The 26,899-nt window shown below is 51.2% G+C and overlaps 5 protein-coding genes and 1 non-coding gene across 6 annotated transcripts; all 6 read left to right on the top strand.

Annotated features, from left to right (window-relative positions):
• Positions 1–2,888: 2,888 nt before the first annotated feature.
• On the top strand, positions 2,889–2,991 carry BCR38DRAFT_t21. The gene has a single exon. It is a non-coding gene; the product is annotated as a tRNA-Thr (tRNA).
• Positions 2,992–4,774: 1,783 nt separating this feature from the next.
• On the top strand, positions 4,775–5,506 carry BCR38DRAFT_417298 (uncharacterized protein). The gene is made up of 2 exons (XM_040859148.1): positions 4,775–5,079; positions 5,141–5,506. The coding sequence occupies exons 1-2, from the start codon at positions 4,956–4,958 to the stop codon at positions 5,197–5,199; spliced, it is 183 nt and encodes a 60-aa protein (XP_040721128.1). The 5' UTR covers positions 4,775–4,955; the 3' UTR covers positions 5,200–5,506.
• A 3,409-nt stretch (positions 5,507–8,915) lies between these two features.
• Positions 8,916–12,224, top strand: BCR38DRAFT_359056 (Sec23/Sec24 trunk domain-containing protein). Its single transcript, XM_040857145.1, has 6 exons — positions 8,916–9,237; positions 9,294–9,424; positions 9,493–9,787; positions 9,843–11,423; positions 11,481–11,680; positions 11,740–12,224. Exons 1-6 carry the CDS (start codon positions 9,145–9,147, stop codon positions 11,762–11,764), a joined length of 2,325 nt encoding a protein of 774 aa, XP_040721129.1. The 5' UTR covers positions 8,916–9,144; the 3' UTR covers positions 11,765–12,224.
• A 290-nt stretch (positions 12,225–12,514) lies between these two features.
• On the top strand, positions 12,515–13,342 carry BCR38DRAFT_404615 (ribosomal protein L11; the record flags this gene model as incomplete). Its single annotated transcript, XM_040857858.1, has 5 exons — positions 12,515–12,518; positions 12,584–12,617; positions 12,726–12,846; positions 12,948–13,272; positions 13,329–13,342. 5 exons carry the CDS (start codon positions 12,515–12,517, stop codon positions 13,340–13,342), a joined length of 498 nt encoding a protein of 165 aa, XP_040721130.1.
• Positions 13,343–16,121: 2,779 nt separating this feature from the next.
• On the top strand, positions 16,122–21,009 carry BCR38DRAFT_454046 (glycosyl transferase family 41-domain-containing protein; the record flags this gene model as incomplete). Its single annotated transcript, XM_040861666.1, has 4 exons — positions 16,122–17,629; positions 17,685–19,643; positions 19,703–20,312; positions 20,374–21,009. The coding sequence occupies 4 exons, from the start codon at positions 16,122–16,124 to the stop codon at positions 21,007–21,009; spliced, it is 4,713 nt and encodes a 1,570-aa protein (XP_040721131.1).
• A 4,841-nt stretch (positions 21,010–25,850) lies between these two features.
• BCR38DRAFT_330866 (Homeodomain-like protein) lies at positions 25,851–26,786 on the top strand (the record flags this gene model as incomplete). Its single annotated transcript, XM_040855002.1, has 1 exon — positions 25,851–26,786. One exon carries the CDS (start codon positions 25,851–25,853, stop codon positions 26,784–26,786), a length of 936 nt encoding a protein of 311 aa, XP_040721132.1.
• Between the last annotated feature and the right edge of the window lie 113 nt (positions 26,787–26,899).

The following is a 26,899-nucleotide window of genomic DNA, read 5'->3' on the forward strand; positions in this document are numbered from 1 at the left end:
GTCAGCTATTCTGGCCTGGCAGAGCTCTTTTATCGCTCTTGTCTATCTTATCTATAGCTATAGGGTAAGTCCCCATGGGGTCACGTATCAAAATGCCGGGCTACACGGAAAATGGTACTGTCCTCAGTACGTTTGGTGCAGCGGTACTTGCCAAGGTGTAGAGCTGTTAAGTTGGCCAAATCGCTGTATTCGGAGGAGACTGCTCAAGCCAAGCTCTGTATAGCGGGGTCTCCGAAGGCATTGTGTCGATGGCCAGGCCAAAGTACTGTTGCATCATGCTGCCAGCTGCTGTATATCTGACCTTTGTGACGGTCAACCCTCGCAGACTCACTACAACCAGGTGACTTACAGCTGGAACACCTGCCGTGGCAGTGTCAGATGGGAAGCCAATCATAACCCTTGTAGGAGCCCCGCCAAGCGTGGATGACTTAGTCGCGCTCCCTCAAACCTAAGTTGTCATCTTCTTTCCTTCGCTCCTTAGAGTAGAATCTTCGTCGATAGCACCTAATCGAGGTCTCTACCAAGGCGATGCAACCCAGGTCGTGACAACATTCTATCTAGTCCTATGGAGCACGAAGGTTGGACTTAGTGCCGAAAGGCTAAGTCACGTGGTAACCTTGGTGGTCTTGGAAAAGCCCACCAAGGTTGCCTAACAGTATATCGTCGAGGCTTTTAAAAGGAGTCGAAGAGCGTTTAGGATAAGTTTTTTAGTAAGCGAATTACTAGATTTCTTACTAGCCGAACTAATCAACTTCTAGGGAAGAATAGCCTAGCAGTCTATTTAGCTTTCTAGACTGTCGAGATCCTTCCTATAGGGGCAGGGATCGAAGTCTTTTATTCGTCTTTACTATATTCGATAGGATCTCGACTACGATACCGGATCGTATTAGATTTGATCCGTAGGGACGTCCGTATTCCAGATTAGGTAGACTAGGTGTAGGTTCTAGTAGTAGTATAGCCGATCGTCGAATCTCATCAAATTCTATCAAAGGAAAGACGCCGGACAGATCGGGGAATAGCCTATTTGAAGACTGCGGTATTACTCTGTAGCGATTTGATGCGCGTAGCTGTAAATTGGATATACAATAGAGCACGTTAAGAGTTTCTGAAAGTGTACCGAGGATACCACACGTCTCACAATATAATAGTCAGGTAGTGCAAAGGGTAGCTAGAAGTAGGCCAGTGTATGGGTGCGTATATTGCAAGACTGATTCTTGAAGAATCTAAACTAGGTGCGAGCGTCTCGAGTTCTCCTCTTAAGCTGGGCGGTTCCGGGGTTCTACCGGATCGGGGGGCGAACTCAGCTTGTCAGCTGAGACCGGCCCGCCACAACGGCTCTTTCCTTACAGAAAGGTAGTAAGACCGTTCGATTTGAGCTTGTCTTCGCTAAGTTCCAGTATAGGGAGAGGGGAAAGAAGAAGAGGAAGTTAGGAGATTAGCTATATCTTCTACCTACTTATTCTATTACGTATATTAATTCTAGTATGTTATAGATAGTTATAGCCTTACGACAACCTAATTTTAGGTCTTTTTATATAGTTTAAATAGTTAAGTTTAAATTGACGTCTTTTAAATTAGATAACGTACCCCACGGTCCAATTGAACACTTCTTAAGACCTCGTACAATAAGATATAAGTTAATTCAACTATAACGTAAAAAAATAATTAAAACTACTCGGAACTATCTTCTTCAGATATCTCTTTACTATTCTGACAAGTACGCATATTATGACCGGGCTCTCCGCACGTCCTACAGCGTTGCTGAAGTATCTCTGGCCTCCTCGTACGACTACGACTCCAGCGCGATTTATTATCTAACTCTCCGTTAACTAGCTTCTGAGACTGTAAATCTTCTCCAGCTTGTATACGAAGTGATCCTCATACTGTAAACGTTTTTTTGTCTCGTATAACGCCGCCGGCTAAGTGTCTCATTTGCCTTTCAAAGCGCGGCGTTCTCACCCTCTAAAAGAGCAAGCCGGTGCATAACCTGCGTCGTACCCTTCGCAAACTGGTCAAGTGCAGTAAGTGTAGCTGTCGGAGAGCTATTTTGATGTCGTATAACTCGGTTTTCCACGTGTTCGGTCTGGGATTGTGCCTCAATTGGGTTATTTGGGGTCTTCGACTCCCAGATAATAGGAAGGCCAGACGAGGTACCCGGAGGTGTTGGAGTATGTACCTTCACATCTAACTGCGAAATCACATATTCCGGATCGTACGGTACGAGTCCTGCCCCTCGGAAACCTCCCTGGATATTTGATATCGTAAAAGTTGCCTGGAACGCTTTTAAGAACGCGGAGAGGAAGTCCTCCTTCGAGATATGGGTAATATGTGCCCGCATAAGATCCTCAATTTCTTTACCGTACGCTCTTTTCAGTGCACGAAAACAGCCGATATCGAGAGGTTGGGGCTTATGCGACGAATGAGCAGGCATACAGAGTGTGATAATAGAGTTCTCTTTACAGTAGAGCTCGAAAGCGGTCGAGTGGTGGCTCTCGTGGCCGTCGAGAATTAAGAGGCGATAAACACCTTTCGTACGAAGCTTTGTATGTTGATCGAAATGTCGAATCCAGTCCTCGCCTCTTTCATTTGTAGTCCAGCCATTTTTCGTAACCACGATAACCCAATCCTTTAGTAGTAGGCTATTTTCGTACCACGAAGATAGGTGAGTTTTACCAGCAAAGATGATATACGGAGGGATAGTATAGCCGTCCGATCCGATGCCCTGGATAACTGTAACCCATTCCCTATTCCCTTTCTGTACTGCTCTAGGTCTTCCACGTCGATCAGAGGTCGTTACAACTATCTCGGATGAGATTTGACCCATAAGAAACCCAGTCTCGTCAAAATTATAGATATCCTCCTCTTGAATTCCATACTTATTAATTGTAGTCGGCTGGTGTAGTTGGTCACTTCGCTGGTAGATAAGTCCCGATTTGAGCCTCGCCCACTTGGGTCGGTGACGAGTCGCGGGTTCGAATCCCGCAGCTGACACACAAGGGGGTTTAGTCAACCCTTACGGCGCGCTGCCCACCTTGTTGACTTCGCCTACCTAGCGATAATAGGGAGATTGGTGCAGTTTAGGATTACGAGCATCCTAGCCAGTCGACCGTCAAGCACTACGTCGGCGGAATATAACTCGACAGCCGGTCCAGAATTCGAATCGTTAATCCGACCCCTTATCGGACCTCGCCTTTCCGATAACGCTCGTCGGCGAACCCGTCCCCTCACGATAGAAGGCGCGCAGCACGCCCTCTCGCCGCGATTCTTGCGAGCGTCTGACCACGTTACGGTCTATCCACTTGAGCGTATGGTTGAGATGTATACGCTCGACGAGAACCCCAATTAGCAGATACTACGACTTGTCGCGACAAAAAAATAGTCGAGCATCTTCTGCACATCAGCAGCATCCCACCCCTGAGGACGAATTTAAGTGCCACATTACCACACTTATCGGTAGTTCAGGCAGGGGTTGTAGCACAGACTTAGGGAGGGACAGGAGGTTTAGTAGTCATTTGGCTACAAGTTTACCTGTATAACCGCCCGACGCGGCTTAAGGGCCCGCTATATCATCTATAGCCCCTTAAGGGAGTACTTGTAGAGGTACCGAGGGTTAACACCTACGGCGTATTTAATATTATTATTAATTGTATTCCCCACGAGATAAAACCACGCGCGGTACGCGTCGGGATCTTCGCAGAGAACTCTCTGGTAGTCGATTCTTCGATTAAAACGCGTCCGGAGGTCTGGTTGTCGTCGTACGAAGCTCGAAGCCCAGTTAATACCGACGCGTCCTGCGTCGCGTTGGTGGAGTAGTCGATTCGTCATATCTTCAACGCCACTTATTCGAGGAGGAAATGATCGTGAATCTAGGTCGACTATGTAGCGTACGATCGCGTCTTCTTCGGAATAGGTAAGCTTTTGCGTTGGTGATCGTATATCCTGTCGTGAAGTACCGCCGCGATATCGGTGACGTAAGGTTGTATGAGGGATATTATAGATCCGTGCTACGGATCGTACGCTTAGTTTGGGGTTATTTTGAAGCGCTTGAAGCGCTAATTGAATATCACTTTCTTCCCAATTACGTGCCATTGTAGAAGGTGGAAAATAAGGGATAAAACCTAGGTTGTACGGAAATGCGCGAAAGTGTTCAATTGGACCGTGGGGTACGTTATGAAATATATCTTTAATCCTATAAAAGGGCGTACTGTATGTGTACCGCCAAGATATTATCTAGAGACAAATGTATAGTAAAGTGCCGTTCAGTATCTTTTCCCAATCGCTCCTTGCTGTACACCCTTTTAACACTGCCACTGCGTAGATAAGAAGAAGGCAGAATCAACCATGTAAACTTTCTTTCACACTGAAAAGTTACCACTATACAAATCAATATGCGCCCTAGCAAAAGACAATGGTCGCATTTTCGCAATTATGAGACTGATCTGGGAAAGAGTTGCCCTGCCGTACGTTAGTTCAGATAAGTGACGAGTATGATTTGATGCAAGTGAGGCAATTCACAGTCGTATCGGTTTTGTGTTTGTACGGGAACGATGGTAATCCATGTTTTGAAACTTATATAGGATGATGATGGGCCCATCTGGAATTCTAGGCTCCTTGTTCGAAACACGACGTGGTGTGAGCCGAGGCTAGAAGAGGCTTGGCGTCAGGCCATTGGCAAATGAGGATCCGTGCCTTCGCAGCACAATGGTTTCGTGCCCAATTAGGACGACTTCTAGAGTTAACTAGTGTAAAACCGACCAGGAGCTCCATAGTTGGCCTCCAAGTAAACGTATCGGGACTTCATGGTCGCAGTGCTCAGGAGCTTTTATATAGAGCCTAAGGTCCGCCACTCTCAAGACAAGTACAACCCAATGTCGGGTCCCGGTAGATCACATTCAAGTTTCCGTTCGACTTCCTTTTTCATGTCTTAAGAAAAGGCTGCAGTTCCACTTCAGACGATGCCCGTTGTCAACGCCGAGTTGATCAGCCGCGGGCTGTATGAGATTAGCACCCTGTTGCCACGAGAAGGTAACTTACAAACCCGAGGTGTGGATCATCGTGCATTAGAAACACTGGCTGTTGGTAAGCTCCCACAACTGACGCAAGATACCGCCATTCTATTCACTCAAACTAACTTAACTAGCGGCTACATGTATCTTTGGTGTCGGGGGCTTTATCGTATGGGCCATGAGACAAAAGTAATCAACTCACGTGAAGCCATACAACCTCTGTCTCACCTCGCCATACCATTGCGTCAGAGCATGGAGCTCACTTGTGGACGTGATTGGCCATGGGTTCGTCGGATTAGATTGTAGGACGCGGGTGGCAAGCTGGGATTGTCGCCTTCCTCAAGAGCACACCAAGACGACGTTTGGATGCAAGGCAAATGAGTAATACCAATAATCAGATGGTGTTCAGGTGAAAAGCAGTGGATGAGGCAGGAACGCAATAGATCGATAGAGTCAGGATACCCATTCCCACATAGCTTCAACGCACCCCTAATTTTACCTGTTTTGCTTTATTTTTCTGTCGCCATTTTCTTTATGTTTACCGACTTTCATACGTTTCCATTACCGGCAGGGTACACTATGGAGAAGGAGGCCCGGGGCTCCGAGTGGATGAGTGAGGAAAAGGAGGTCCCGGCTGCCCTCCTCGGCCACTGGAGGAAGAGATGGCTCACCGGAGTAGAGCATCACGATCGCCAGCGACGCGCTATCGCTGAGGAACCGGAGGGCCCTTCGATGCAGATACCGAAAGGGGGCAGGTATTTCGGCCTGAACCGACTGGAGGCGTCTACGCTGTGCCAGATCAGGACGGAAAAATAGGACTAGCAGCCTTCTTATTCAAGACAGGGGCTTTTGGCGTGTACTCGCCGCTATGCCGCTGTGGCGACGCCCCTGAGACGGCAGAGCACGTAATCCTCTTTTGCGGGCTGTTGGAAGGACCGAGGGAACGATTACGGGCCGCTATCGCACCACGACCACTATACTCTCGCAGAGACCTCGCAACGGCAACAGGAGAACCAGTAGTTAGTGGGACTATTGTAAGGTGGCTGCTAGGGACGGGTCGGACAGCTTCAAGGCCCAGATAGCATCGATCTTCTCAGGGGGACTTTGTTGGTAGGTTGAGAACCAACGTAGTATGGTAGTGAACGCAACGCAGTCGCCAATAGGGCGAACCGACGACGCAGCGTATGTATTTAGTCCAGCCATTAGGGCACGGTTTGACAGACGGGAGTACTGGTAGAGGTACCGGGGGCTTCGAGCCTACGGCGTATTTAATAATAATAATAATAATAATACGTTTCCACGTGGGTGTTTTGACATGGCACATTTGATAATCCACGCATTCGTATATAAGATAGGGAATCCTCTTCATCCAAGCCTCACACGTGGCACATTATATCAAGCTGCTAGTCACGGTACAAGCACTTATATTTGTTAGTTTGTTAACAGTCTGCATGCTACCCCGTTAGCGACTCAAATGCTGGTTGAAACTTATCCGTCTTAGAGGCGTCCTGATTTCCTTCTATGTGCATATTGTTATGAATCATTGTCGCTTTATAGGGATAGTGAGCTTAAGATAGGAGGTATTTCCGAGTAGCAAGGCCCTCGGGAATAACAAGAATGATCTCTATAATCCCTCTAGGATTAAAATACTAGGTTCAATTCTTAGATCGTCTAAGCTATGAGACTCTTCTTCTTTACTCCTAAATACCCCTATATTAGTCTATATATATAAGGAAAGAACCGTTATAGCGGGCTGGTCTTAGCTAATAAGCTAAGTCGGGAGGGATTCGCCCCCGATCTGGTAGAACCCCGGAACCGCCTAGCTTAAGAGGAGAACTCGAGACGCTCCTACCTAATTAGATTTCTTAAGAATTAGTCTTATAATACACGTACCTATATACTAGCCTATTTCTAGTTACCCTTTATACTACTTAACTATTATATTATAAGATATATAGTAACGTGATCCACAAGTCATTTTCGCACACAAGTCACTTTCGTACCTTTTCAAATATTTCAACCTTTTAACTTAGCTTGCACTTTTCTTCCCTCCCACAACATGCCTCGTAAATCCAAAGAAGCCGATCTTCAGCTAGCTATCCAAGCTAAAAAGCGCAACCCTGAAATTTCATGGCGTAAGCTTGGCCGTATCTACAACGTTTGCGACCGTACACTAAAGAATCGATTCGACGGCGACCAAACGCGACACGAAGCTAATATGTTAAAACGAAATCTAACTCAAACCGAAGAGGATACGATTGCCCGACGTATAATTGAGCTAGATGCGCGAGCATTTCCTCCTCGACTTCGATACGTTGAAGAAATGGCGAATATCCTACGACGCGTACGCGACGCGCCCCCCGTCGGCAAGAACTGGACCACGAACTTCGTTAACCGCCGACAAGACCTCCGAACGCGTTTAAACCGTCGAATTGATTACCAGAGGGTATTTAGCGAAGATCCTATCGCGTATTACGCGTGGTTTGAGCTTGTTAGGGACACAATCGCTAAATACGGTATCCTACCGGAGGATATCTACAACTTTGACTGTAAGTGTTACACGCAAAGGTGGTCAAAGATTGTGAGGTTGTAAAAGCATGACATTCTATCTAGTCCTATGGAGCACGAAGGTTGGACTTAGTCCCGAAGGGCTAAGTCACGTGGTAACCTTGGTGGTCTTGGCAACGCCCACCAAGGTTGCCTAACAGTAAGGGTCAAGGGTATTGTCGATGCAATTAGCCTAGCCTACTCTACGAGTACTATCCATCTATGAAGAGAAAAACATTAGATACATTCAGTGTGGTGAACCCTTCTCCCTTTTATCCTTCTGTCCTCCCGTCTCGTCATTTCAGGAATCTTCGAGAAGTGAAGCTATTCGGAGATTTCTGTGGGTCTTTCTGGCCGAAGGCGTCGCAGAGGCTACATACCGGTCATAGACCGTGACATTGACGAGACGGGCTTCCTAATGGGCATAATCACATCCGGTATGGTTGTAACGAGTGCAGAAAGACACGGACGGCCTAGACAGGCTACACAAGGAGGTCGGGAATGGGTTACGGTGATCCAGGCTATTAATTCGCAAGGTTGGGCGGTACCGCCGTACATCTTCGCGGGCAAGGTTCATCTTGCTTCGTGGTATCGCGGTAACGACCTACCGGCCAACTGGAAGGTCGACCTTTCCCATAACGGTTGTGAGCACGCGTTTTATTAAGAATATCCAAGCGTTATAACTATTCGAAGCTATAGATACTTCTAAAATTAGTGTGCATTGGTGAAGTTCAGAAGTAACGGTTAAAAGATAACATATAGTTGAAAAAGGAAATAGAGGTCCTTAATCCAGAGGTCCTTGATCCACACCTAACGCAACGGATTTAAATCGCTGTTTTTAGGCTTGATGAGCAACGACGCAGAAGGCGAAGTAACATGTAAATGTGGAGCATGCTTTGTAGGTGAATCCGATCCAGGCAACTGTGACGGTTGTCACGTGATTGACCCATACTGGTCTGAACAGATTGATAAGTGGTTGCAGATACCAAAGTCAGGGACTTTGGTATTGGTCTCTTTTGGTGAAGACATCTGGTACGGTGGCGTAGTGGCAAGGATTGCAACCCCTGGCGCGGCGTGACAGCAACCACGACAACTAGGCAACAAATTAAACGGCGCAGCAGGGTGGAATAACGTTGAGTAGTAGGATAGCGAGATACTCTAGTGTAGTAGACCTGCTATAATATAGTTTGTTAATATAGCTTGTAGGGTACCTCGAAAGGGTGATAAGTGAGTAACCTGCAAGTCATATTTAGGTGGAACACGGAAGCAACAGGTGGCCCATGAAGCACCGCCCCACTTTCGGCCTCCGTCGCCAGCTGCAACTTGTCCATATCGGTGCGCATTAGTTAAAGTACTACGTAGGCATCTGGGAAGCATCCTACGACATTGCCTTGATAATGCCCCGTGCCTCCTCAATACCAAAATTTTATTCACCTGCCTGCAATTGCAACCGCCAGACAGGAAGTCGCTTGTATTTCCCCGTGTTCACACCCGAACGGGACAACGACACAACAGACCAACCGCCACCAAACCACCACCAAGACTACTACAGTGAGCGTTTGCAATCTTGGGAAGCTCCCAATCCGGCAACATGGACTACGAGGCCCTCAAGGAGCAATGGAGCGAGGTCGAGGATCGCGATGGAGTCCGTCTCAGCTGGAATGTATTTCCAAGCTCTCGCATGGTAAGTCAGCTTTCACACACCCGATCCCCAAGTTGTAGCGACTGAACCTTTAGCAGGAAGCTTCACGTCTCGTCGTCCCCATCGGCGCTCTCTACACCCCCCTCAAGGAGAAACCCGACACACCTATCCTGCAGTTTGAGCCCGTTACCTGCAAGCAGCCATGCCGCTCTGTATTGAATCCATTCTGGTATGCCCCACCCTGCTGCACCCTGCCAGTGTATCCTTCTCGCCGCTAACGTTACTGCTCGCACACAGCCAGGTAGACGTTCGAGCTCGACTGTGGATATGTCCCTTCTGTCTGTCGAGAAACCCCCTACCGCCGCACTACAAGGACATCACGGCGAACGCAATCCCTCCAGAGCTGCACCCCTCCAACACCACTATTGAGTATCGGCTCTCTCGCCCGGCCCCCAGTCCCCCCATCTTTCTCTATGTCGTTGATACGTGCCAGGAGGAGGACAGCCTCGCTGCGCTCAAGGAATCTCTGGTCATGAGTTTAAGTCTCCTCCCGGAGACTGCGCTCGTCGGCCTGATAACCTACGGTACAATGGTAACGAATCCCCGTGACCCAGCGGACTGAACCCTATGCTCATAACCCTCTCTAGGCCCAAGTCCACGAGATCGGCTACACTGAGTGCGCCAAGTCGTATGTCTTCCGCGGTAGCAAGGATTACTCGGCCAAGCAAGTACAGGAAATGCTCGGTTTATTGGCACCCACCATCAGACCGGGCATGCCTCAGCAACAGCCCGGCCGCCCCATAATGCCAATGGGCCCGGCCTCTCGATTCCTCTTGCCGGTGCAGCAATGCGAGTTCCAGCTCACCAAAGCCCTGGAACAACTGCAAAAAGATCCCTGGCCTGTTGCCAACGATAGGCGTAACTTGCGCTGTTCGGGAGTTGCGCTGAGCGTTGCCGTCGGCCTGCTCGAGTCCTCATTTCAGAATGCCGGAGGCCGTATCATGTTGTTTGCTGGAGGCCCTGCTACCGAGGGTCCTGGAATGGTAGTCGGCCCCGAGCTGAGGGAGCCAATCCGGTCCCATCACGATATTGACCGTGATAATATTAAGTACTACAAGAAGGCCCTCAAATTCTACGACAACCTCGCCAAGCGAACCGCCCACAATGGTCACATCATTGACATCTTCGCCGGCTGTCTGGACCAGGTTGGCTTGCTAGAGATGAAGGGGCTGTGTAATTCTACCGGCGGCCACATGATCCTGACGGACAGTTTCACCTCGTCCATGTTCAAGCAGTCCTTTATCCGCATATTCGAAAAGGATGCAGATGACAACCTGCTGATGGGTTTCAACGCTGTGCTCGAAGTTCTTACCACCAAGGAGCTCAAGGTAACGGGGCTCATCGGACATGCCGTCTCATTGAACAAGAAGTCGACTTCAGTGGGAGAGACAGAGTGTGGCATTGGTAACACATGCTCGTGGAAGATGTGCGGCATCGACCCAACCGCCAGTTATGGCGTTTACTTTGAAATTGCAAGCCAAGGTGGCCCCGCCCAGCACCAGCAAGGGCAACAAAAAGGCATGATGCAGTTCCTGACGTATTATCAACACTCGAGCGGCCAGTTTCACCTGCGTGTAACCACGGTGGCGAGGAATTTGAGCGGGCCCGCTGGCGATCCCGCCATCGCTCAGTCTTTCGATCAGGAAGCAGCCGCGGTGCTCATGTCCAGAATCGCCGTCTTCAAGGCCGAGGTCGACGACGGCCCGGACGTGCTCCGCTGGGTTGATCGCATGCTTATTCGCCTGTGCTCTAGATTTGCAGACTATAGGAAGGATGACCCCTCGTCTTTCAGATTGGAGAAGAATTTCACTTTATACCCCCAGTTCATGTTCCATCTCCGTCGAAGTCAGTTCCTCCAGGTTTTCAATAACTCACCCGACGAGACGGCTTTCTATCGTCACGTCATGAACCATGAGGATGTCAGCAACTCCCTCGTCATGATCCAGCCCACGCTGGATTCCTACACTTTTGACCAGGAAGGCGGCCAACCGGTTCTTTTGGATTCGACGTCAATTCAACCTACACATATTCTGCTTCTCGATACCTTCTTCCACATCCTTATTTTCCATGGTGAGACCATTGCGGAATGGAAGAAAGCAGGCTACCAGGATCAAGAGGGCTACGAGAATTTCGCAGGGCTACTCGAGCAGCCAAAGGAGGACGCAAGGGTAAGAACAATTGTGACCTACAGACCGGCAAGGATGCAGGACTGACAACAGAAACAGGACCTGATTAGTGACCGGTTCCCTCTCCCTCGATTCATTGTTTGCGATGCGGGTGGCTCGCAGGCTCGATTCTTGCTGTCCAAGCTCAACCCCTCCACAACTCACACGACAGGTGCCTATGGTGGTGTAGGAGCTCAGACGGCGCAAACCATCTTTACCGATGACGTGTCCCTCCAGACTTTCATGGACCACCTGATGAAGTATGTATCCATACGGCCTGAATAGTGTAAAGCACCCGCAGCTAACAATCTCCCAACAGGCTGGCGGTCAGCGGCACAAACTAGATGGTAGCTGGAGTGGAATTAGGCTTGAGATGCATTCCTGTTAAAATGCGGGGGAAGTGAGGGGGGGCTGGTGCTTGGCATGATTATGATGGATGGCACACAGCTCAGCATCGTCCTCGAGTGCCTAGGTATTTTAGCCTAGTTATATGCAATGGACAAGCCGGCCCAGCGGTGGGAGACGATCTTTCGAAAGTTTCAAACCCCTACACTGATTGAAACCCCCATAGTAGGCAAGCATCATTGCCGACTATCCACGCATACTCTGGGGGCCTATGAGTAAGTCCTTTGGGAAATCATAATGATGGGTCTATGTAACGGCATTGTTAAAATATATGAGAGCTGAGAAAATTGAGAACACCATGAACCCCGGCCTCCAACGTTTACTTGTCCAGGTATGAGGCATGTACTTTGTGTTTCAGGAGAGCGTATGGCGTTCCAAGGTACCTAGGTACTTGAATTGACGTCCAGCCAAATCCAAGCTTTGATGCAGCTACAAAGCACAATGCACTAAACCGTGTTCCTGCCTCAAGAAGCCCTTCCCCGATAAGCCCACCCCACCTTCGGCCAATGATCGCTTACCCTCTAGGGCTGCTCTTTCCGTCAAACTCCCCACAAGCAATTTTGCGAAGCCTAGACGTTGCGAACTTTTTTCCCTGTGAACCTGCTCTGCTTGGATCGAGGCTCCGGATTCTTGACAGATAATCATCCAACACCCGACCGACAGAGCCCCCTCCCCCAAGAAAAGTCAATATGCGTGAGTTACCAATTTCGACCGAGCGAGGCTCTGATGGTTTCGGGCTTGACTGATTGCTCCGATAGCTCCCAAGTTCGACCCCAATGAGGTGAAGGTCATGTACGTTTTGCAACAAATCACTATACCCCGAAGCACGCGCACGAGAACAATCACGTTGGCTGCTGTCATCTGGTCATAAACTGGGGCTGATGGGAATTATCTATTTAGCACCCTCCTCGCTACCGGAGGTGAGGTCGGTGCCTCGTCGGCTCTTGCGCCCAAGATCGGTCCTCTGGGTCTGTCTCCCAAGAAGATCGGAGAAGATATCGCAAAGGCCACTGGTGACTGGGTAGGACGCCCTCCCCTCGGCAGCGAATTCTGTCCGAGCTAAAGTTCTGCCTGTCTTTTGGATGTGCTGGGAGCGGAGCTGACTAAATTGGGGATGAACAGAAGGGCCTCCGTGTTACCGTCAAGCTTACGATCCAGAACCGTCAAGCCGCCGTCTCCGTTGTCCCCACCGCTTCGACACTTGTCATCAAGGCACTCAAGGAGCCGCCCCGTGACCGCAAGAAGGAGAAGAACATCAAGCACAGCAAGTCGATACCACTAGATGAGATTATTGAAATTGCACGAACGATGCGATTCAAGTCTTTCTCCAAGGACCTTAAGGGTGTTGTCAAGGAGGTTCTAGGAACCGCTTACAGTGTGGGCTGCCAGGTTGACGGTAGAAGCCCGAAGGCCGTCAGTGACGACATTGGAAGTGGAGCGATTGATAGTTCGTTCAACTCAAAGACCCCCCCTTACATATCTATGTACTGATCCCTCGTCTAGTTCCGGAAGAGTAGAACGGGTGAACGAACGTCCAATCAGTTTCTCTTTCCGCATGTTTCTAGGCGTTCAGGACTGGCTTCCCAAAGGCTTGCCAACCATCAACGAAGAATAAACAAATGACACCGCATGTTAGACTGGGCATAGTTAACACGTGCATCCTTGGTTGACCTGCCGCGTGCCTCCTTACCCTGCTCCCCGATCCCCCATTTCCCAACCCCTTGCCTACACTCTGAAATATACCCAGTTCCTCCATGGTTTATTTCTATTTATGTGTCGAGGAAAAGCAAATATCGACCAATTACTCACCGCAGCCTCCGGTTTGTTACCCGTGGAGGTCGAGGTCCATCATCTCTGGTCAACATGAAAAACTCTGCCGTAATTGCGTGCCATGCTCTGGGCGTGTTCGCGTGATCAGGTTCCATGATTCCAGTGCACATGGATTTCAACCCATCCGCATTCGTCTGATTCAAATGAAAGGATGATATCCCACCAGAACGCCCGCGGACGGTTCGAGAATTTGGGTTGCAGCTCGCGGATGACTCGCGTTTTCCGCGATACCGATAAGATCACTCCACCCTCTTGCCATGTTTGGTTCCAGTTTACCAGATTATTCGGTGTTGTCTTCTGCTTCTTGATCTTGCAGGGAAAGTCTTACACGAAGGCTTCAATCGTGCGGCGCGCGTCTCGGGCAGGTGATGCAGGCATTCATATCTTCGCCCTCTTGGACGCTTTGATTTCCTAAGTATGTAATCAAACATGGGTCTAGTTTGGTCAGCAACTTATTTCAGTGCTGGTATTCGCTGCTGGCTGGCACGCTAACCCCTTGATGCTCGTCATAGTATGTTGCTCGTATCAAGGTCCTACTTCACTGTAAGGAAGTCCAACTCGTTGGCCTTATGTGGCTGTCACGTATCGTATTCCTCGGCCGTCGCAGTGTCCTCCACTGACCAGCAATGTATACCAAAGCTGGATCGACACTTAATATCGGTCTCGTTAGAGAGGCGAGACAAAGTAAACGGCGTACCCACCGACTGAAGACCAACAATCAGCCTACGCCTGTATTCAAATGTCAAGTGTTGCTACCCTGGAACGAACAAGTTCTACACCATTTTCCCGGTGTACAATGCCACCCGGTGCGCAGTTTACTGTTACCCGTTTAGTGGCTACACAAATTGTGCCGACTCTACCGATGCCGTTTCAAGCCCCCGCCGATCTTAACGGCCAGAACACATAAGCACATTAATTACCCCCGAGAAGTTTGTAGAAAATGCTACAGATGCTGGCGCCCAATCGCGGATCATATACCAGTATTTCACAACTCTGAGAAGCAACTAGAGGAATGAATCTCAAATTGGACCATACTCGACCACGTTGCAGCGCCGTTCCATCGTTTCACCGCCGATGCTGTTGCAACATGGGCAAACAAGATCGAGGAAGGGTCGCCTTGGCCGCCTTGACAATTCACCTTATGGTAGCTGGATCGCAGACGAGCAGGATTCCAGAGAGCGCTTGTGATCAATGGTGGGGACGTTGAAGGTCTTTGGTAAGTTAAAGCATCCACAGACTATCATGGCTGCGAGTGCCAGGCGCTGACTGAAAATTTTCGACTCGCTCATCAATCAGCACAGCGATATCTTACTCATGATCATGATCCTGCCATCAAATCTCAGTGGCTGTACCTGACCCAAATTGGAGATCCTCGCGACTGTAAAAGTGCTGCATAAAACCTTTTCCTGCTGATGCGTCAGAATCAGTGATGTAGTGCAAGTGGGCCAATCTGTATAAATACTAAATAAAAGGTAGGCTGTGTTGACTGGGAGCGCCAAGGTTTTTCTGCTGCATTAGCACTTGACTGCAGGCTCGGAACAGGGTACCCAGGCGACTTGATTTGCACGCTACCCAAGCACGCCAGTAACCTGAGAGCTACTCGGGCGCGGTGAGTGCGTACCGTTGACAGCCAGGTACCCGACGCGTACCTCCAGATGCGACTTGCTATTTTCGGGGCCATTCCTGGGGCTGACAGCGTGTCTGGTTCTGGGATAGAGTCCACAATCCATCCATCTGAGTCGACCGGAATCTCACTGACCTACTATTTCCCCACGTCTAGCTCACAAACTCTAATAGGGAGCGACTCCAACCCCGTTCAAGCCGTTATTATTTTATACACTTTGTTGATTTGAATTCCGCTTCTGCTTCGCTCCTTGTTTGACACGCCCACCGACCTTCGCGACGGAGACGCGGTACCTCTCCCAAGCCCACTCTCTCTTTCGTCGCTAGGTATCCATCCCTGACCCCTCCTCCGTCTTCCAGGTAACCGCCGCGATTAAAAAACCATCAAGGCGGACAGGGACAAACCGTCCAGGACAACGGCTACTCGCACGACGACGAGGACGAGGACGAAGACAAGGAAGTAGGCGACGGTAACGATCACGTCGGCACTATATTCATCTCATTCTCGTGGCGCCACTAACAACGGACCTAAAAGTAGTCACCGGTCAGAGGTCAGACTCGCGGCGACCTCCCGGAGACACGGTCACGGCCTGTTGACTGACAGTCTATCTACGTGATCAGCATCATCATTAACTATCGCTGTGCTCCCCCAAATTGGCGAGTTGCTGTCGCCGGACGTAGGCCTCCAGCTTCCAAATGTATAGTAGCCAGTTCTCGTCAGCCATGCTCTAATCAGCAGGCTATGACGAAACTGGCTTTCGACCACGACCACGACTCGGCCGTCTTCGCACACGCTCCTTTTTGGAGATACCAAAGTCGTTCCTTGCCCCTCATCCGCCTTCCATGTTGCCTCTTGTCCAGATGCATCCGATGGTACCGCCGTCGGCGCATCTCGCCCCATCTCATGTCAAGCCCGATCTCTACCCCTTCCAGCAACATCATCACCATACGTCCAGGTCGTCCACGCTCCATGGTCTGGCTTCTTCGCACCAGGACCGGCCGTTCTCTACCCGCGCGTCCCAGCTGCAGTCGGCCCACCCAAGATCGTCCGCGTTTCACCACCACGATAACCACGAGCACCATCTCAGGAGGAAGACGCCGAATGGCACAATCGACGCTGGATATGATGGGACCCCGGCCCAGCTTGCATCCGGGCCTCCGCCGCTGAAGCACATGATATTACCTGCTGCCGGCAATGCACAGCTGGCGCGCGAATACAATACGGCCTCGTCGTATCGGTCTCCCTCCACTATTAATCCGGCCGAGCCGAGGGGCTTTGACGGTTCCGACATGAATCTGCTGCCGTACGCACGAGGCTGGCAGTACGGCATAGACGGAGTTTCGCGCAATACCGCCATGGCTATGGATTGTGCCCCGAACACGCCCTCCACCGTTTACTATCCTTACAACAACGGCGTCAGAGTACCAACGGCCCTCCAGCCAACCTATCACCAGTCGCCAGGACCTCCCGTTTTCAATAATGGCGGGTTGCTACCACCGCCAGCATGGCCGGACGCTAACCTCCCTGGATATCACCACGCTACCCTTGGCGGGCCGTCTTACTATGCCTTGAATCGAAACTCAATGTTGTTGAATCGACCGTCTGACCCTATCATGCCCTCAACGCCGCCTCTGGGTCTTGGGGCCGGTTACGATACGATCCAAGGAATACTTCAAATACCCGCGCAAAGACTAGAGTCTCTAAGCCTAGAGCAAAATCATTACAACGCACCATCGGCTCAACTTCCAGAGACCGCATCCCCCGTTAGATTCCGGGAGAGGGCTCTTGCCAACGCGCACCGTACATATGTCGAGTTGCTGGCTTATCTACATCAGAGCAAGAAATCACAACCAGGTCGCTCGTCCGCAGGCTCCCGGTCATCGTCGAAAATGATGATATTTCCAAAGCTCCCCAAACCCCCGCACGGTTCTGTTGCAGCACCTGATCGACGCCATTCCAAGAACCTGCGTGATCATACACACTCGGTCGATGGCATACATCCTGGGGCAACTTCCTACACAGGCGTTAACCGCTATGGCTCATCGGATACCTTCCTGCAGATGCGCAGCTCAAGCCATCAAATGTCCGCAGGAGGCCCCGTAGCCAACACGTCGTACTATCATCTTCTCAACAATGAAGGCTCCCGGTATGGTAAAGTAGCCCATCCTCTACTAACCAAGTCACCTTTGTCAAATGCCAAGACCGCTGTTGAGATGCTGAATCACTTATGCGAGCAAAGCGGCTGGAGGTGGATAGATGGTATGCTACTTGGTGGCTGTCTCTATTACGGACTCGAGCGATACGAGCAGGCACTTGAATGGTTTACAAGGATAGTTACATTGGATGACAGGTGAGTCTCGGTGGCGGCATGGATGGGTTGTGTATAGAGCTAACTCGCGTTACAGCCATATTGAAGCTCTGTCAAACGTTGCTGCGACTTTGTATTGCCTCCATCGGAACGAGGAGGCCGAGAAGCATTGGCTCCAGGCTGTTCAGCGGAAGCCAAGTTATCTAGAAGCTGTTGAGCATCTTGTGGGACTCCTTTGCTCCACTCAAAGAAGCAAGGAAGCGGTCGATATCATCACGTACGTCCAGCGCTCTCTCCGTCTTCACGACCAAAGAACTGCGGGGGAATGGGACAAAGAATCGGGTGGGGAACGCATGGGTCAATCCCACATTCCCCTGGAAATGGCAGACATGGGCAACTTCATGGAAGCAGTGTCGCATGATGCGGAAATCCCAAGCCAGGCCGGTTTCGGTTCCAGTGGTTATCGCATTCCCGCCAGCGAGAACGGCCGGATCATCGCTCTGATCCACGCCAAAGGCAACATGTTGTACGCTCTCAAAGACATTGAGCGTGCATCTGAGGCATTTGAGGAGGCGGTACTGATTAGTGCTGGGAGGAGGCTTGGATGCATCCAGTCGCTTATACGAAGGATCCAGTCGGTCTTGTCGACCCCTGAGATGCAGCGCCGGGCTAGCCGGCCGAGCTTGCAGGAATCTTTGTCGGGGCCTCTCTTGTTGCCGCCGGAAAAGGCACGACATACGGCTCAACTCGTGTTTGCAACGCGCGGTGAGCTACCCGGGCTGCGCCAGGTCCCTGACGGCGTCCCCAGAAGATCTGCCGTCTCTACCACCAGCAACTCGCTGCTGTCATTGGCGAAAATCTTCCAGGACGGCATGTCCAACGGTGGGTCTTCTACTGGGCTCATGCGGCGACCTTCTGGCGTTGGAGATATCCTGGCTCTCTATTACCTTTCTCTCTCCCTCTCGGAGAGCCCCTCGACAGCGAACAATGTGGGTATTCTCTTGGCCAGTGTCCCACAGTCCACTCCCACACAGCCAGTCCTCATGGCGGAAAGCTCGTCTAATCCACCGATACCCGGCATAGTGCCAGGAAGCGGCCTGGACCTGGCGTTGGCATACTACAAGTATGGTCTGCAATTGGATTCAAAGCATGTACATCTGCACACGAACCTCGGGAGCCTCCTCAAAGACATTGGGCAGCTCGACCTGGCCATCTCCATGTACGAACAGGCCGTGGCGTGCGACGGAACATTCGACATTGCTCTCACGAACCTAGCGAATGCTGTCAAAGATCGCGGCCGGATTTCCGAGGCCATCATGTATTACAAGCGAGCCGTGGTTGCGAACCCACACTTTGCCGAGGCGGTCTGCGGCCTCTCTACCGCCCTGAACTCGGTGTGCGACTGGAGAGAACGTGGAGGCGTGGTGCTGCACAGTGGCAAGTACGACCGGTGGCACGTTAACGACAAAGGGATGCTGCAGGACGGAAGGGCCCAAGCAACCGGATTCGGACTTGTAAGCAGGGTGGTGGACATCGTCTCGAGACAGCTGGCAGATTCCTCCCAATGGGGCACCGGCGTTCTCCACAGCGGTGCGCTCGAGGTCCTCGTGCACCAATTCAGAGCGGCAGGCGCCAATCGAACAGATCAGGGTTTGAATCTCGAAGTTGAGTTGCGCCGGTGGGCGGGGCGTTCATGGGAAGGCTCGCGGGTCCTTCGCCTGGTAGAGCGCTCCATAAAGGCGGCCATGCGCCAGTGGTACCAAGACAATTATGTTCACGGCCAGAGCGCCCGGGGGGGCTATCCACGGCCACGACTGCCCGTAACGCTTACCGTGCCCTCGGCGCCGACGGTTCTGCCGTTCCATACCTTCACCTGTCCCCTCACCGCCAAGGATATCCGCATGATCTCCCAGCGGAATGCTCTACGAATATCTTGCTCTACTCTGCGATCTCCCTGGTTGCCCGATTCCGTATACCCTCCGCCGCCCCCTCCCAAGCCGCATCTCAATATCGGCTACGTCTCGTCGGATTTCAACAATCATCCTCTGGCCCATTTGTGAGTGTCGAAGACCCCATCGGAAGGCGTAAAGCTATTTCACTAACAAGATGATGCAGGATGCAGTCAGTTTTCGGGCTGCATAACCCTTCAAGAGCCAAGGCTTTCTGTTATGCCACCACAGCGAGCGACAAGTCGATTCATCGACATCAGATAGAACGCGAAGCGCCAGTCTTCCGCGATGTGAGTAGTTGGTCTGCAGAACGACTCGTTGACCAGATTATTCAAGACAAGATTCACATCTTGGTGAACCTGAATGGATATACGCGAGGCGCCCGCAACGAAATTTTTGCTGCACGACCGGCCCCTATCCAAATGTCCTTCATGGGGTTCGCTGGTACTCTGGGTGCTGAGTGGTGCGACTACATCCTAGCTGACGAGACGGCCATCCCACCATCAACATTGAGACCATCAAGAAAAAATGTCAGCCTCGAGGACGTGTTCCGCGACGAGGAAGCGGTCGAGGATGAGGACTGGATGTATGCCGAGAATATCATCTTCTGCCGAGATACGTTCTTCTGCTGTGATCACGCCCAATCAAGTGAGCCCGCGGAACGAATGGTAACGTGGCATGAGGAGCAATCGCGGAGGTGGAAGATGCGTAAAGAGCTCTTTCCGCATCTCCCAGATGACACCATCATTCTCGGCAATTTCAATCAATTATACAAGGCAGGTCGGCCCCAGGTCTCATTCAGTTGGGGCATTATGTGCTAATTTGGCATGATTTCAGATTGACCCCTCCACATTCCGCACATGGCTGCGGATTCTTTCCAATGTGCCCAAGGCCGTACTTTGGCTCCTCCGCTTTCCCGAGCTGGGCGAGAGCAATTTGAAAAGAACGGCTAAACTATGGGCATCTGAAGAGGTGGCATCTCGCATCATCTTCACGGATGTGGCGCCGAAGCAGCAGCACATTTCACGGGCGCGGGTTTGCGACCTGTTTCTCGATACTCCAGAGTGCAACGCACACACGACAGCGGCAGATGTCCTTTGGTCCAGCACGCCGTTGTTAACCCTACCGAGGTACCCTTACAAGATGTGCTCACGCATGGCAGCGTCAATCCTCAAGGGTGCACTCCCCAAGAACGCGAGAGGCCAGGACATGGCCCGGGAACTCATCGCAACGGATGAGGACGACTACGAGGCTATGGCTACCAAACTCGCCAGCAGTCTAAATTATCGTTTTACAAACGGACAATATGGCGAGGGTCGGGGGAGGCTAGCCGAGATGCGCAAAGTTCTATTTGACGCAAAGTGGACCTGTGCGCTCTTCGACACACGAAGATGGGTTCGTGATCTGGAAGATGCTTACGAGGAAGCGTGGCGAAAATGGGTTGCGGGGGATAGTGGTGATATTTATCTATAGACGGCCTGCACCTCTAGCGCTGGAGAACATGGCAACCTGTTGCGCTTGTTATGACGACGGGCCGGAGAAAAAGGGGTCTGACGAGGTCGACATATTTCGTGATTTTTCGTACCACGGGATGGGGACTTCGACAATTGGGCAGCCAAGAGTCCTTGCGGGTGTTTAGTATGACTTCATTTTTGCATCTCTGCGTCTACTTTTCCCTATCTACAGAGGTTGGGGTATTGGGACAGCATATGATATAGAAAGGTGACGGCCTAGGACCAAGTGCTGGCAAGGGTTTTGTTACTTATGTTCAGTTAACGGTCGGCCAGCGACACGATTACGGGCACAGGCGTTAGACATGGGTGGTTTCGACTTTTTTTCTTTCTCATTGGCGAAGGGAGTAGATATACCCGAGTCTCACCACTACGGTTTGGCTCCATGTTCTACAGGGAATTTGAGGTTATACTAGTCCGGACTCGGCCTCGGGAGAGAGTGTATGTCTGTCTCTTTCTTGGTGGTGGGTTGTATACTTAGCCTGTGGTTGTGACAGCTGACGAGCCAAAGGGGTCGGACGAGCTAATGCGTGAGGCTCGTGTCAGTGTTTCAAGCTGTGTTCACTTATGACCAAAACAGAAGAGGTTCCGTATCCCGACCAATGAGAGCCACGCCTACAAGCAACTGGTCGGCTGAAGATGAAGCGGGTTCGCTGTCAGAAGGTTACAGGATCGAGAGCGGATGCGGAGAGTCGAGTCGACCAATTTTTGTTTTCTTCATCTTAAGCAATAATCTGTAATTCAGCTAGTCCCGGGGTGGAAGAAGGGCCGAGAGGAGCAGCGGAATTGGCGGAAACAGGACATTATGCGAGCCGGGAGTGAGCTGGAGGCTATCAGCTGAACGGTGTCTGGGTTTGTGTGCCCTCCAGAGCGTTTCGGCCGTTAGAATTTGATTGACTCAACAACATGGGTCGGTGCGCGCTAACTCGACTCAGGCTGGGACACAGCACAACGGCCTAGTCGGACATTTTTGATTTACTTTTTACTTCACTTTTCATATGCTGCGTCGCATGTAACATTTTCAAAGGCTCACCAGCTAATAACCTGAGATTTGTGGATAACCTGGGTGGCCAACTCGCTTGTCTTTTCCATACTCCGATTTGGGGAGGTTATTGTAGTAACAATCGAGAGTCCCCCCACGCGATGTGGCGATCCAGACCTCTTTGGACCTCGCAAATGGTTTCGAGAACTTTGACGGCATGATTGACAGTCGTGCGCGGGAGATCGAACAAGAGAGCGAGAAAGTGACTGAGGACAGAAATATTGGACGGACTCCACTCAACAGAGTTTCGTGAAGCCTTCCGGGAGCCATGGTTACAGCCGCCGCCCGAAACTCTGGAGGAAGCTTTTTAGACAAAGTTCAAACCTATACTACAACAAACCTTGTCGTCAACCGCTTAAACCGGCATAGGAGGGGGGTTGTTCTCTGCAGCACTCCAGCGGTTGTTTCGTGGCCAAAACCATATGCACGCACGCACGATTGATAGGAAGTCAACGTCAGCCAGCCCAAGTCAACGAGTCGACCTGCCAGCTCCAGTTTCAGCTAGACCCAAGGCCACACTAGCGCCACCGGTGATCTGGCACGGCGTCCCGAGGCCTTGATTGGATGGTCCGCCCAACAGTTGTTACAAACGGTCCATCTGCGTCACAACGTCTTTTCCTATTCGCCAAAGCCTTTCCCCTTTCTGCCGTTTCGCGATGTCCGTCGAGCTGCTAGCGTCATCGTGGGGCCGTCGATAAGCAGACGCCATGTCATCCAATGCCATCAACATGAGCCAAGATGTAGGTAGGCTGAAGCTTGCATGAATGTTTGGTCCCGTAGCCTTTTATGGCTCAAGATAACCACTCATTTGTAGACAGGAAGAAGGAAAACATGACTATATGCAAGTTGTCGGCTTGTTTTTTTCTCTGCAACGCTATGGAAAGGCGTATGAAAAGATCTCGGTAGGGTTATAGTGAGGCTGAAGAATATTCCCAATGGTCTCATTATCCCTGTGGCCATCATGAAAATCCTCAAGGGCCCTGAGGTTGATGACGAAGCTCGCAGTCTGCAGATACTGCTTGCCGCTTTGACGCGCCTAAGCAGCCACACGACAGTGACCATGATGGCATACTTGGGCATCGTATGCAAACTTTGGCGGCGAAACGCTCCCGCGACGATATGGCTAGGCACGACGGCTCTTGCACGTCGAGCCCACGCCATCTTGCTCAGTAGGCGATGCTGGCGCAAACTGGGTTTTCGATACGGGTCTGCCAAGGGCTCTCCCACTTTCAGTCTCTCAGAGCCCTCAGACTTGAAAAAGTCACGATTGAAGTCAATCCATACTTGTCATCGGTATTAAATGTGAGAGGTGCAGAAATTAATCAGCTCGGTTGGTTGACCAAAAGCAAAGATGGTAAAGGACTCGGTTCAATGAAATCAATAACTTGGTTGGGGCGGGGGGAAGCAGAAACAGCAGCTCCATGCTGGATCACTACATTTCAGCCGGAACCCAACCGGACGGTCACTGGAGAGCCACCCGTGAGGATCTTCCAGCTGGGCGCTGGGCGCTGGGCACTGGCCCTGGCCCCAGCCCTGGCACCCACATCTGACATCTTGCTGATCCACATGCGCCGATTCATAACTGAAAAAGGATGCATCGACCCACCTTGAGCCATCGAGCAGAATGGTACTAAGTATTGTTGACCTGTTTGACCTGGTACAGCGGTACGCCGGTACGGAAGAAGCTTAATAAACAACTCCAGATTTCGGGAGCTGACTGATTTTGCCCGCCCGTGCGACACCTCATTACAGACAATGACGAAACCAAGAAGAGAAAGGAAGGAAGGGGGAAGTTTTTGAGGAAGACAGGAAGCTAATTAAGCAACGGACTCGTTTGTTTGTTTTGCACATTGAGATTGTCATGTTGTGCAGAATCCATGCTGACGATGCAGAACGTCGCCATAACATACACTCCTCGAATTGAACATGTTCAGAGCTCTCCTCACAGTCCGAGGCGTCCTGTCAGATGTCTTCGGAAACACCCCGTGCCGCAGCGAGCGCCCCGTTCGGCCTGGGACAACAGTACCATAATGAAGGTGTTTGCCAAGAAATAGTGCAGGCACGTAAGAACAATCAAACACTCATTCTCAATGTTGTCAATGGCCATAGATCAGGTACCTGATAAATAGAAGGCCAAGGTTGGCTACTTAGATGAGGTGAGAAGGAAGCTGGAGATCTCCGAGGCGCAGGAATTATTCCGATGATTGTCTTCAGGAAAGTTGCCAAGTCAACTAGTCATTATGCACCCGCACAATGCTGTTGCTCGTCTACCGTTTTCTGCTTCCAAGTCACATACTATGGCATGTGGCTGCTCTACTGATGCCGCTGGCGACTATCTGGCCGCCTCCGAATGGGACCATGAGTCCCTTTTGGGGTTACTACTCCACAAGTATCTAAATACCTACCAAACCTTGGACAGTACTTTGTGCATTGCACCTTCACCACGACTCTCCACACATCCACGCGCATTCCGTTCTTCAAGGGCCGACTCGGGAACTGCATCGCTCGCGCCGTCCAGAAGTCAAGAAGAAGGGAATTCCTGAATGCAACTACTCTAGGTACTTGCGTCAATTGGCTCGCCTTCTCTAGGCGTTCATTGGCTCTTCTCATTGTACTCTATTGATCACGACGTCTTAAATCGCCTGTCTCCACACACACCCCCCTCCCCCCACCCCCACCCCGCCCCCATTCCACCTCCCGCTGTGGTCTGGTCTGGTCTGGTCTGGTCTGGCATGAACCAATTCCCAGGTTCCCATGCTACCTTTTGGGTGTACGACATACCCAGTACTCGCTCTTCCTTTTCTTTTCTGCACTCCCCCTTTAGCCCGTGATGCCTGGATATACCCTGCCATATTTTCCCCGGTCTTTGGACTTGGGACTTGCATCCATCTTGCCCTGGAACCCTGCTCGCTACTTTGACTCTCTACTAGGCACTGCACTGGTATTGGTTTAGACTGGCAGTTGTTCTTGGCACGTCGGCTCGCCCAGACGGGGTATTGTCGTCCTCGTCCGTGCAGCTCAGGTACGCAGTACCTACCTCAACAGCGGCCAAGGTTTCTAGCTTCTCTCGGGGAGGCCCTGCCAGCCTGCTGTTTCGAGTCGGCATGTACCACATATGGCAGCAGACTGGAGAAAAAAAGAGTCTAGTTCCGTTGGTCAATGGATGGGGCCCAGACAGAGACACACCCAGCTGGCTGCGCTAGAGAACTGGTAGGTGGCCGCATTTGCCTACACCCCTGCCAGAAGCTTTCTTTTGTGTCTTGTCAACTTATTGCAGGCCCAATGCCCAAGACGGGCCTGATACCATTGACGCCGACTTCCACTTCCCTCAGCCCCGATCTAGTTTACAGGCGTCCCGATTCATATATCTAACATAGACATCCACCAACCCGAGCTCTGTGTCATCTACTCCATCTGCCCTGCCATCGACAAACGTCACCTACATCAACACCGATACTCTGTTACATCTCATCATCACAGTTATCACTTCCATATTCTCCAATCAAACTTTATCCACCAGCAATATTCATCGGAACCAGAGGAATCTGCTACTTAGCCGCCAGACCACAAAACCTACACAAACCTGGAACTGAACCGAAAAAACAGAAACGTAAAAGACTGACGTTGAAGAAACCACGTTGTCGGCCGTTTCTATCGTTCGAACTTGGGCCTGTCCCGTGTGAATTACTGTCATATTATCATTCTTCTCATCACCATCATCCTCCTCCTCCTACTCGTCGCTACTGGGAAATTGGTAGATCATGGCACAACCACAGCGGAGAGGGCCGTGGTCACAGAATGAGGACAAATATTTGATGCACCTGGTAGAAGCGCAGGGACCCCTCAACTGGGTTAAAATCTCGCAGATGTTGGGATCGAGGACGCCCAAGCAATGCCGGGAACGATTCCATCAGAACCTCAAACCATCCCTTAACCACGAACCCATTACGGCGGAGGAAGGCTTGCTGATTGAGACGTTGGTGGGACAGCTGGGCAAGCGATGGGCTGAGATTGCTCGGCGACTGCACAACCGGAGCGATAATGCCGTCAAGAACTGGTGGAACGGAAGCATGAATCGGCGAAGACGTCTTGTGCGCAAAAACAAACCGCCGTTCCACGATGGCATCGAAGGCCACTCGCCCTACTCGAGAGTACCGGCGCCCCTGCGACTGCCGCCCGTAGCTGGGCCGCACTTTTCGGCATATTCATCCATATCGCCCACATCGAACCGCTTTCCCGGCCACAGCAGCTGGAATTTGCACTCTGGACTGCCCTCGCCCTCGACGACGTCTCCCGGTACTGACTCTCTCCGGGATGGGGCGCCCTCGCTGGTTTCTGACACGGGCTCATATTACTCGACGTCACCCACCATAGGCGGCCATCCAGACTCTCCACTGGGCTTTAACCTGCCGCCATTACGTATCGATGTCGGCGATGGCTCGCCACGGCACAACGACTACGCTCACAGCCCCAAGCTTCCGTCGCTGTCAACGTCGACGAGGCCTGATCCGCGGCCAAGCCAGCTTCGCCTCCCGCCGATCCGGGATGCTGTACCCTCCAGATCCCCCTACATGACGGCGCCTAATTCGCCGGTGGGGCTTGCGTTGACATCGCCGCGGATGCCGCCTCCTTCTAGAGGCTCAGATACCTCAGCCGATAAGGACGCAAGGATGAAACTGAACAATCTTTTGTCCTGAAGACAAGCTGACGCATGAAGAACAATGGAGGCACTGGGACTCTCACTAGGTTGCAATTTGGGCGTTTGGAGCGGCCTCGATGGCCGTTGTTCTCGACATGACTTGTATTCTAC

Source organism: Pseudomassariella vexata, assembly GCF_002105095.1.
Source record: "Pseudomassariella vexata strain CBS 129021 chromosome Unknown BCR38scaffold_1, whole genome shotgun sequence".
Lineage (NCBI taxonomy): Eukaryota > Fungi > Ascomycota > Sordariomycetes > Amphisphaeriales > Pseudomassariaceae > Pseudomassariella > Pseudomassariella vexata.

Bases quoted from the DNA above. Each gene is read 5' to 3' on its own strand.
- BCR38DRAFT_417298 (XM_040859148.1), top strand. From the start codon at position 4,956: ATGCCCGTTGTCAACGCCGAGTTGATCAGCCGCGGGCTGTATGAGATT. The intron at 5,080-5,140 runs GTAAGCTCCCAC...TAACTTAACTAG, and splicing joins ATTAGAAACACTGGCTGTTG to CGGCTACATGTATCTTTGGT.
- BCR38DRAFT_359056 (XM_040857145.1), top strand. From the start codon at position 9,145: ATGGACTACGAGGCCCTCAAGGAGCAATGGAGCGAGGTCGAGGATCGC. The intron at 9,238-9,293 runs GTAAGTCAGCTT...AACCTTTAGCAG, and splicing joins TATTTCCAAGCTCTCGCATG to GAAGCTTCACGTCTCGTCGT. The intron at 11,424-11,480 runs GTAAGAACAATT...CAACAGAAACAG, and splicing joins AGCCAAAGGAGGACGCAAGG to GACCTGATTAGTGACCGGTT.